The sequence below is a fragment of the Crocodylus porosus genome, unplaced genomic scaffold (assembly GCF_001723895.1).
Source record: "Crocodylus porosus isolate Cpor-Errol unplaced genomic scaffold, CroPor_comp1, whole genome shotgun sequence".
Taxonomy (NCBI): Eukaryota; Metazoa; Chordata; order Crocodylia; family Crocodylidae; genus Crocodylus; species Crocodylus porosus.
Window position 1 is genome coordinate 113486287 of NW_017728943.1, and position 11418 is coordinate 113497704.

The following is an 11418-nucleotide window of genomic DNA, read 5'->3' on the forward strand; positions in this document are numbered from 1 at the left end:
AATTTCATGACTTAGGTTCTGTTCTTTAATATGGTTTATCAATATTTGAAAAAAAGCAAGTAGTGTCTGGAAAGTTCAAGGGCAATGGGAACATATTTCACACAGCTGAGCTCTCTTAAGAGAAAATACCTTTGTAGTATTATTCTTGGAGGATGGTTGAAGTTAAACCTTTTCTAAGTAAATAGTTTAACAGTTTACATAGAAGCCTTACTTCCCTTTGTAGTGCTCTTAACAATATTTGTATTCCATTTTATTTTATTGTTGTTTATTTCAGTGATGTTTATTGCTGAGATTGTTAACCCTTATTAATCAAGTGAGAGAACAGCCTGGAGATGCTTCTAAGGTTGTAAATTTTATGTAACTATCGTCTGGAAATGACCATCCATATGGAAGTGTCCAGGTAATAGGAGTCAAGATGCTTCAGAGCTCTGAGCCTGGACCTGGAAGCTAGGAATGGTTTGAGTTTCAATCCACTAATTTACTAGTTGGGCTTAGAGAGGTCACTTAAAGCAATTATTGCTAGTGACTAAAAATGGTAGGTTGCTTGTCAAGACACTTGTCTATGTGTATGTGACTCGTATCTCCCTGACTTTAACAAGGAAAGAAGTTTACTGTTTGTTATTTCTGTTAGCACTACAGAATTAAAGTCACTGAAGTAAAGCAAACTAGATTCTTTCCTGGCTTGCTTGATAGCAGTAGAAATGCTACAGTTGAGGAATTTTCATTGTTAAAGTTGTACAATCCAGAAGGGATCTGACCTGGCTCCTGCTTCCCTAGCTTTATTTTCAGGATTGGTATTGGCAGGAGGTGGAAGAGGAGATAAACACTTGTAAGATGAACATGCTTAATGTAGAATAAATTAGAGCAAGAGAATAACATTCAGCCCCTCAAGGCCATTTTTCAGAGAGAGTTTTCAGAATGAGAACCACACGTTAACATGCATTTTTTTTCTATTCGTTCTTATCTATAAAACAGGATCATACTATCATACTGTCTTGGATAATGGTGTCTTTAACATAAAGTGCAACCCCAGAATATTTTTACCTACTCTATCCTTATGGGCTGTAAACAGTGATTGTTATATTGCAGTGTAATAGAATGATCAAAGTCTTCTTTTTAATAACAATGTTTGCCTTTTATGGGACATTTTTCTTCCATAGACTTAAAAAAGCAGAAGCTTTATTTCTCCTTACAATTATATGCTGCATTTTCACCAGTAGGAATGTTTTGTTATGGACAATTTGAAAGGATGAAGCTTTCCCTGTCCTCACACCAGGCCGATCCTACCGCCCTAGGCATGACATTAGCCTTTTATAGATTATGGATAAGTGAGGGAGAGCACATGTTTATCTCCTCAAGTCTCTCTCAGTCAGTGGCCATTGGTCTCAATCAGTGGTTCTCAACCTTTCTTAAATTCAAAGTAGCTCTCAGGAAGATGCCAGATCTTAGTTTTCACTCATTTTTTTGACTATGGAAAAATAATAGAGCAATTTCTATTGCAGAAAAACTCAGACCACAGCAGGTCAGCATTGTGAAAAGGAATCATTATAATCATACAAATGGAAATCCTGCTTGTTCTTTTATTCTATTTTGTAGTTATTAGGATATAAACTGCTAATCTAACAGGATGTCTCTTTTTTTCCCTAGACAGTCCATTTTTTCAGTATGTATGGGTGGTTGTTTTTTTAACATGATGCATACACACCAGTAACTGCTATACCAGTTTTAGAGGCCAAGGGACACTTGAACATTTTCAAAAAAATCCTATGACCCCTGCTGACTTCCTGCCCCTGGGGCAGGGGGCTGGACTTGATCTTCCGAGGTCCCTTTCAGCCCTAATGTCTATGAAATCTATGAAAAAGCAAATGAAAAGAACTTCTCATTTAACCATTTGAGATTAATGTAATGCTTATTGATTCTTATTTCAGGGGGGGTTGTGGTGTTTTGGAGGAAATGGACTTCCTTACTGCGAGACTCTGAGTAAAATCCCTTCAGAGACTGTCGAACTCTTCTGTTTACAAGCATTAGTTCAACATTCGAAGGTAATACATGGATAAAGTGTTATGTTAACAGAGTGGGATGCATGCTTTAGTGGGGCTGAAGTGGGAAACTTGTACAGTTTTATGGACATTTCCCATTGGATGATATTTCCTCCCAAAAAGCTCCATAAAAATCCCCTGGTATTTAAATTGTGGAGCCTCTTTTAAGACTTTCTCCATGGCACCCATGGCCAGGAGGAACTGGGGCATGTGCTTGGCATCAGCATGGATCTTTCAGGTTTGTGACAGGCTCTAAGAGGTTGTTCCAGTGAGGCAGTTACCCAGTAAAACTATAAGACAATCAGGGACAGGCTTCCTGAGGAGATCCTTGTGCAGTATGTCTCTTCCAGAGCTTCAACCCTTAAGTTCTGATGGAGATGATCTTGCTACAGTTAGCCTGACATCACTGTTGCTGAGATCAGTGTCCCCGTTTTGCTGAGTGGTAGCAGGTGTCCAAGGTTTTGTAGGACAGCTGCTCTGCAAAGGAGATAATTGGTGATGTGAGTCTGGTTAAAAGTTTAAATTGTCCTGTGTATAAGCACATATCAGTCCTAAAACTAGGATGGTGAGGCAGCAAGCAGGCAGTCCCTTCTTTCAGGAGTCTGTCTAACACTAAAGCTTCCTTCCTGGAGAACAACTCTGTCCTATTAAGTGGCTTTAATTTGAGACTCAGGTGGGGAGCAAACTCTGGCTAATCACATGACGCCCTCTCCCAGAATTTCTACCTCTACAAAGAACCTCGCAATCAAGAACTAACATCTGTATAACATGCCTCCCAAAAATGAATGTTTGTTTGCCTATATAAGAAAAACAAATGTGGAACGGTGTGTGACAGTAGTGCCCTGCAATGTCTGCCCTAACAATGTGAGTTATAGAAGAAGAGCGCAGCAAAGCTCAGAGGCGTGTAAATCTGAAGCTGAGTGAATATATACTGAGCAGTATCTACTGAACTAGAATCTATTTTAGGAATTAGCCAAATGCAACTTGCCAGTGCTTCTACCACAGCTATAGCCCAGTGCTCAGCACTATCATAAAAAGTTTAATATTGCTGGTCCCTGCACGGCAGCAGTTGTCTACAGTAGAGGTGATGAATGTGAAGTCATCTGCTTACATTGGCTTCTTTGCTGCCATGAAAATCAATGATGACAGAAGCATATTAGAAATAATGGCATCTCACTGAATGAAAAGGGATAGTGTATGGAGAGCAGAGTAAGCAACCCCAGTGACGTATTGCTTTAGTAAGAATGACCTGGGCTCTAGAGAATAATAGCCTAATGCTTGTTTGTGAAGGGCAGTGAGCATTCTTGCTTTCTATTAAATGGAGTAGGCAGTTAAGGCATTGAGCACTTTCACAATATTGTGCTGTCCAAATGTAATGATTGTATAGTTCATGTACTAAAACATTTGCATCTTTTCCAAGTTTGTGACATTCAAAAACTGAAATGATAAAAATTATGGAAGATATGTTTGTCATAAATTGTTAAACTGGAAGACTTGCACAAAACATAAGCCCTAATCTTAAGTGAAGGCAGAATTTCTATGCAAGGTATATATGTAACGCATTGTTTCTGCTCTGCCTTCTGTGTATTGACAGCATCTCAGGGAACTTTTGCAGAGTTGGGTGTTTGCACAGCTTCCACTTACGGTTGCTGTATTTACTATATAATGCTAGGTTTCTACTCACTGTGATAAAATTGAAGCAAAAGGAGGCCTGCAGCTACTCCAGAGGATATACCAGCTCCGTAAAGATTCTGCAAAAATACAAAGGAACATAATTCGCATAATTGGAAATATGGCTTTGGATGAACGTCTTCATTTATCCATAGTGCGTGCAGGTAAAAGGAAAGCAAATGGAAGCAGTCTGGATACCTTGCTTTTGTTTTGAATTTTTTAATGAATTTGGTCCTTCTGTCAAATGTTCAGTACAAGCCAGTAAGTTGCATCTTTCCTTATCTGTTGTGTTCTCTTGTAAGTATGCCAAGTAGATCTGTTCTTCTACCATTGGGAGTGAATTGACAAGTACATCTCTTCCTTCGTTTTGGAGTAGACCTCTAATGACTTCTGTTGGCTCTTTCTGCTTTCCTCCCACTCCCTTTAAAAAAGCACCCTCTAGAATTTATGTCCAGTCCTGCAATTATACTGACGCAGTATCTGTCAGAATATTTTACTAATTTTAGAGACAGTACACCCGTGCTCCATAGAAGAGCTGCTGGGTTCTGTTCATCTAGAACTGGAGGACAGATTACCTGCTTGTCCTGGTAAGATGCTGATCAGAGTAGAAAGAGCCTGTGAGCCCTCCGTACCTTTCTTCTGTTGTAAGGGCTGCCAGTACAAGAAAAAATGGGGAGGAAATGGTAGAAAATGTATCCATGCTATGATCTCTGAGAGACAGCAGGCATTCTTAACTGACTGTTTGATTGTTTCTGACTCTCTAAATGTTTGAGTTCAAGGGATATACAGAAGCTTGGAGGTTCTTCCTGTTGTAATCCAACTATTTTGGTTATTTTCACTATTGAGTTAAAGAGAACTGAAGTCATATTTTATTTGATGATCTTTTTAAGAAGGATTTTCACATTTCACACCCCTTGGAAATGTGTCTGACTTTAAAAATTAATTTATGTTTCCATATGTCTTATGACATGTAATTTTTGCTTGTTTTCAGAGTTGTTTTCAAACAAATGTCATCCTTGCAGCCTTTCTTTCTCTCCTTCAATTTTACAATGCTTTAGTAATCCAGAATCTGTGAGGCTCCGCCCTCAGTGAAATCACAGTCTCCGGGATGATGACTTCACTGCAGAATTGAGCAGAAGGGAGAAGCTGGTTCCGACAGATAAAAGCTCTTATTCAGGTTCCAGTAGCTGTACCTGAGTGGCAATTAGAATGATGATGGCGAAGTAAATTGCAATTTGATCTCCTTTTTAAGTGGGGTCCCCACTTGACTGTCTCTCTTCAAAGTGTTTTCAGATTTTCTTTGCAAAATTAGCTTAAAATAGTTGGGATAAAAAAAAAAATTCTTTAGCTAACATCAACCAGGGTCTTACAAGCTATGATTTAACCAACAGTTATGGCCTCCTGATTTGACTGTTTCCACATTTCCTTGTTCTTTGTTTATCTTCCTCTTCCACTGAAATTATTTTTTTCTTGGTTTCAAAGATCTGAGAAATCAGTGAGTCCATTGATACAAGCATTTTTTGTGAAATTCAGTGATCTATTTGCAAAAAGTGGACAATCGTTAAAGGAGAAAAATTGCTTTAAAAATTAATCTTTTAAGTGCAAAACTGTATTGGAGAAATTTCTTCTTTGTTTGCTTGATTACAGTGTTTATTCTGAACCTCTTGTTTTCAAACTGTTTGCCTGTAATGGGCTCAGTTCTGGGTTTAATCTCAGCTTCTTTTTTTTTCTTTTTTTTTTAGTCTTCAGTCCCTTTTTTTTTTCTTGTGACAAAGGTGGGATTCATATTTTTATTTGAGGCTTTAATATTCATAAACCTTTCCCTTGCCATTCATTCTTAATAGTCCAAACTGATTGATAACTATTATACCAGTGATTCTTAATCAGCATGCCTTACGATCCTTTTAAGGGACCTATGGAATGCTATACAATATTAGTACTTTTAGGTGTATAAAGATGAGTCACAAGATAAACCCAGAGATTTCAAATAATTATCCACGGTGCTGAAAATATTTTGACCTGCTGTGGTCTTTCTGAGCTTTTTTGCAACAGAGAAAATGTTCTATTATTTTTCTGTAATAAATAGGATGAAAAGTAAGACTTGCCATTTTCTATGGGGTAGCTTGAGAACCACTATATTAGATATGAATGTGAGTTATATTGTAGACAGCAGTGAACAATGAGATTTTATGAAGTTTCTGCCTTGGGGGTGGGGCGGGCAGTTGAGACTGTGTTACGGTGTTGTACAACATTTTGCATTATGCATGCAGTTGTTTTGGTACAAGCAATATGTAAGTAGCATGGTTATCCTTGGGATCATAAAGACTGAAAATGTTCTTAATGTATACTTCTTACACCCATGGGTTTTAAAGTCAGAAATGGTTGTAGTCCCTTAACAAGCATTGGTTTTCTTTCCCATTGTGTCATTCCTGACTGGCAAGCAGAGGCAGCTTTCTCCTTCTACCCAGTCCCAACATGACAGACCCTCTTCTTCCTGAATGGCTTCTGGAAGAAAGTTTCTGTGGGCGCATCTACACGTCTACAGCGCTGTTGTTACTGTGCTGTCATTTAGTACTTCCTTTTGGGAGTAATAAATGATGGCATGGTAAAAGCCTGTACTGTGACATGCCAGCAGCGCACAGTTATTTTTAGTTCCTATGTCGCCACAGCAATGCATTATACCGAGGGAGTACGTTGCTATGGCGATGTAGTAGCAGCATCATGGTTTTTGCCTGCAGAGACTACATTGCCATAGTGCATTGCTATGGTGATGTAGTGTCACTTGTAGATGTGCCCAGTCTCTCTCTGTCTTTCTTCTCCTCTCTTTCCTCTAAATGTAGGAGGGAAAGTTTTCTTTGCCCTACTTTTCCTTGTGATTTCATTATTTGTGGAGACCTGGGATCTTTGTACCCTTCCTTCCTCCCTCTTTTTTGCAGGTGCTGGGAAGACCTGAAGGATACATTATCTCCTCCCCCGGAGAAAGAGTGCTCTAATTTCAGATCATAAATTACCAGTTGGAGTTGGAGAGTAATTGCCTACCACATCAGTGTGGGATATTTTTTATACAATTCCATGTATTAGAGATATTTTACTGTGCAGCACTGGCTCCTGTCAGAGACCAGAAAGCTAGATTGAAATTGATTGTGGGTTTTTTTCCCCCTGGTATTACAGTCCTTATGCTCTTACGTTTATTTTGGCAAACTTCCTTTTTTCAAATAGGAGATAAACCAATGAAATTTCTGCTATTTTTCTTCCAGATGAGAGGTTTAGTAATTTACAACTAATGTTAGATGTCTGTGTGTTTTAAACTAGGTTGGGTTTCTGTACTCGCTGAAGTAATGAAGTCACCTCATGTCATTCAGTTTTCACATGCAGCCAGAGCTCTGGCTAATCTGGACAGGGATACAGTGCAAGAAAAGTATTCAGATGGAGTATATGTTTTACATCCACAGTATCGTAGCAGGTAAAGAGAAAGGGCTATGATCTATCACATGATATTTCTCTTACAAAATACTTCATAATGCTGGAGCTGGGTTGCTGCTGCACAACAGTAACATTTCTTTTTTCCTGTCATTCCGGAGTGGGGGACTTCAGTCCCTCAAAATTAAAACTAGGAAATTCTCAGAGAAGCCTCTTTCATGCCCATAAAGAAGTGTTGTTACCACAAGAAAACTCAGGAAATGTACAGTTAAAGAATTTCTTGACTCTTAGTGCAGTAATGCAACTTTGACTCTGCCCTTTTGCAGTGGCAGCGCCTTCTTGTAACCCGTTTTTTGGAACCAAGGAATATTTGCCTCCACTGTAGGAAACTAATTGTCATATTTGAAGGTCCTATTGACATTTATTAATGGAAGTCCTCAGTACTATTGTAGTGGACAGAGAGGACTGCATATATTAGTAAGCAGGATTCTATACAGTGGTGTTCCCATTTCCATCCCTGCAGGGACAAACTTGCATTTGTGCTGTGTGCAAGTAGCACTTGCACTGTGCAGTTCCTGTTTTCTGCTGCTCTTGCAAAATCTTAAGGGACTTGCTGTCTGGCATACCTGGTTTATTGGCGCATGGCCCCTCCACCCCCCAACTTTCTTTCCATTGTTTCTCCTGTACACTAGTAACATATTCTTCTGTCCATTAAATGAGCACCTTTTTAGGGTATCTGGAGGTGAGAGATTTCCTTTGTCACATTAATAGTGGCAAGAGGTCTTGGTGTAGTATCAGGGACACATTTCTCCCCAAATTTGATGCAAATTTGCCTGGGTATTAAATGCAGAGGGGAAAAAGAAATTATCTCTCAGTAGAAAGATTCAAAATGGGACACAGGGTACAGGCTGCAAGTTAGCACAGGTGAAGCCAGAAGGGGTGCAGTGGTGTGGTCTCACCCCCCTTTTGGACCATGCTGCAGAAGCAGCAGCCAGGAATTTTTGAGTCCCCAAGCAGGTAACAATTCCCCACCCCTTCAGAATCCCATCCCTTCTTCTCCATGCTCAGTAGCATCTCCTCTCCCCTCCCATTCCTAATTCCCCCAACCTGCCTCTGCCACTGCCCCCCAACTGGCCTGAGGGTGGGGAGAGCTGCAAAGCCACCCCTGTCTCACCCCACCTGGGTGGCATGGGGAACTGGGCTTGGCTGGGGGCTGTGGCAGCAGCACGTTAGTTCCTTCTCCCTCCCCAGTCCGCACAGGTGTTTCCCACCAAACTGGGAGCAGGCAGTAGCAGGGAGCACCTGCCTGTTACCTCCACTGTCCCCAGATGAGCCCAGCTCCCATGCAACCTCCCCATAGCCCTGGCTGGAATGAGGCAGGAGCAGTTGGGCCAGTGTAACAGTGGACAGAAGCCTAAGTAGAGAGGGCGAGGGAGGGAAGGAATGCTAAGAGCAGGGGAGTGCAGCCATACTTGCAACACCAGTTACTGCTCCCACACCCCCTCTTTTTAAAATCCTGGATCTGCCTAAGTTTGTTAGTACTACTTAATGTAGGCTAAATGATACTGCCAAGAGATTGTGGGGTGTCCCCTTCTTTCACTCTGTCCGTTAAATCACATCATCAGTTTACTCAGTGGCCTGGTATGGCTAATGTCCCATAAGAATTACAATTTTCTTTTGGATGCTGTGGGAGTGGGAGGTATTGGTTCAATTTTCCAGGCATTTTATGAGTTGAAAATGTATCTGTTTGGGCTCACAGTGACTCACCAGCCTCTTCCCTGTTTTGCATATCTCCAATTGCAGCAAGCTGACTGCAGAAAGCTGGGATGAGTTTAATGTCATCTGTACTGGATCTTTTTCATGTCCTCCTCTTTCCCTAGCCTGACGTGTTCTGTGCAGTTCATCAATTTAGATCTTGTTGTGTGTGCCCTTTGTGAAGTGTGTCCTCTGTAACATATAAGATATTATACACAATTAAAAGCAGTACTTTGGGATCCTTTAGGGTACAAGTTTTTGTGCAAATGTGTTGTAATTTATTAAAATAATATGTATCCTACTTTTTATTTTTTTCCTTAATGTCAGCCAGCCCATTAAAGCAGACATACTTTTTGTTCATGGTCTTATGGGAGCAGCATTTAAAACCTGGAGACAGCAAGACATAGACCCATCTTTGGATGAAAAGGCTTCTGAAGGGGAAGAAGATTATAGTGAATGCTGGCCAAAGGTAGGGAGACTATAACTAATTCCTAACAGATTACTGTTTGTTCTTCAGTGAGTCAGGTGGAGAGGAAAATGAAAGAGACAGCCTTGAGTCACACTGCTTGGCAATTGCCTGTCTTGAATCTAAGTTACTTCTAATCAGATTTCATAAGTAGCTCTTTCGTATTTGTCAGATGAATTTTTGAACAAATTGTTCTTAAAATGGAATATCTGCTAATTTTAGACCTCTGATATCATTGTTATCTGCAGTTAAAGGGGAAGAAATATCTTCTACACCCCTTTCCCTCTCTCTTGCCAATTTCTTGCTGAGCTAGGTCAAAATGATGACCTTGAAAAGCCACAGAAATCAGCTTGCAGGGACCAGCTCTGATAATGTTCTTCTATTTCTTGGTGTGGGCAAAACGTCTTATTTGAGTTAGGACACTTGACTTTACAACCAAATGTTAGACCAGTTTGTGTAGCACTGAGCCATTAAGGGTTCACTCTGTGAAGTAGAAGATAGCTAATCCTAAATGTGTAACCCGGGGGTGGGCAAAATATGGCCTATGGGCTCAATTCGGTTTGCCAACTGATTAGATCTGGCCCACGGGGGAGAATGGGCCAGTTGATTGGATCTAGTCCATGTTGCCTCCATGGCATTCCGTATGGTGCTGAGTCCCACCTGGGGCAGCCAGTGCTGCACTCGTACCTGTGCCAGCTGGCCTAGGTCCCAGCCATGTGCAGCTTCTGGATGGGGTGCTCCTGATGTGGTTGCAGTTGCCCTGGTGCTGCTCAGCTCCCTTGTCTCCAGTGGCAGCTCCTCCTCTTGCAGCCAGTCGAAGGGTAGAAGGCAGTTAGGAGCTGAAGCCAGAGCCTCACACACTGGGGCAGGAGCCACCTGGTTGAAGCTTCCTCCCCACCCAGAGTGGTGCAGCAGGGGCGCAGGGGAAGGAGGAGGAGCTACTGCTGGAGGCAAGGGGAGCTGAGCAGCACCCAAGTGGCTGCAGCCTCATAGGGAGCAACCCTGCAGGTAGGCTGTGCACTCTGGCCAGGGCCAAGCTGGCAGGTGTGAGCAGGAGGACAGAACAGGGTGCCTTAGGCAGAAGCAGTTGAAGCTCAACACCATGTGGAGTGCCATGGACTGCACTATTTGGGCCAGTTCCTGTCCCCCCACACTCCCCACCCCACAGGGCCCCATGCTGTTTCTTCCCTGCGATCCTGGGCTGTACATGGAAACTGGCTGGGAAACATGTGGTTGGGTAAGGAGCTGCCCCCCAGGCTGGGATATTGGGGTGGTGACAGCACTGGGCCAGGGCCCAGGGTAGAGCTGAGATCCACTCCTGGCACACCCCTGCCTGTAGAACTTGTGTCCATTGCCTCTAACACTGCTCCCTGCCTGCCTGGAGCCCCATACTACATAGGGAGATTTGGTGAGTTGTTGCAGGGGGTATGTGTGCTAACGTTGCCCACAGTATCTCATGAAAACTCCCCATGTGGCTTTTCGGGCTCAAATATTTGTGCACCCCTGGTTTATCACATGAAGGATGCTAGGGAAAGAGGGTTTCAGTCTCTGGTTATCTGAGTGCTTTTTGTTAATGACAAGTATTTCATGTTCCTGGGACTGTCACATGCTTGCATTTTGACTTTTTGTTTTTAATATTTTTAAAATAAAGGTTTTAAATAGTCAAAAAGTCAGTCTCTTTTCCCCCTCTCTCTCTTCATGGATGAGCTAGGTTTTGGTCACTTGGCAGATACCCATATAACATTCTCTCTAGAGTTGCACTGATATATCGGTCCATCTCGGATCAGTACCAATAAAAGGAAAATTGACATTATCAGCAATTGGCTTTTTTGGGTCAGTCTAGCTGATAACGTCACTGATAAATGCCATGTACATGTGCACAGGCACAGTATGCATGTGGCTAGGAATGCGTGGTTGTGTGGAGAGCAGCATCCAGCCGGTAAGACCTGGGGGAACAGATTGAGGCCTGCACGGTAAGGGAAGGAATGGGGTTGGGGCAGGGGCAAGGGCTGGTGCTGCCCAGCCAGGGTGGAGTGCAAGACAGACCCATGGGCAGCTTGTCCGGGG

The 11418-nt window shown here is 42.1% G+C and overlaps 1 protein-coding gene across 1 annotated transcript in view; it reads left to right on the forward strand.

Annotated features, from left to right (window-relative positions):
- Nucleotides 1–11418, forward strand: part of SERAC1 (serine active site containing 1) — a 51486-nt gene that overhangs the window by 27496 nt on the left and 12572 nt on the right. Inside the window, exons 10-13 of the mRNA XM_019550025.1 lie at nucleotides 1929–2042; nucleotides 3712–3874; nucleotides 7023–7173; nucleotides 9213–9354. Coding sequence (XP_019405570.1) covers nucleotides 1929–2042; nucleotides 3712–3874; nucleotides 7023–7173; nucleotides 9213–9354 — 570 coding nt within the window. The remainder of the gene's footprint in view (nucleotides 1–1928; nucleotides 2043–3711; nucleotides 3875–7022; nucleotides 7174–9212; nucleotides 9355–11418) is intronic.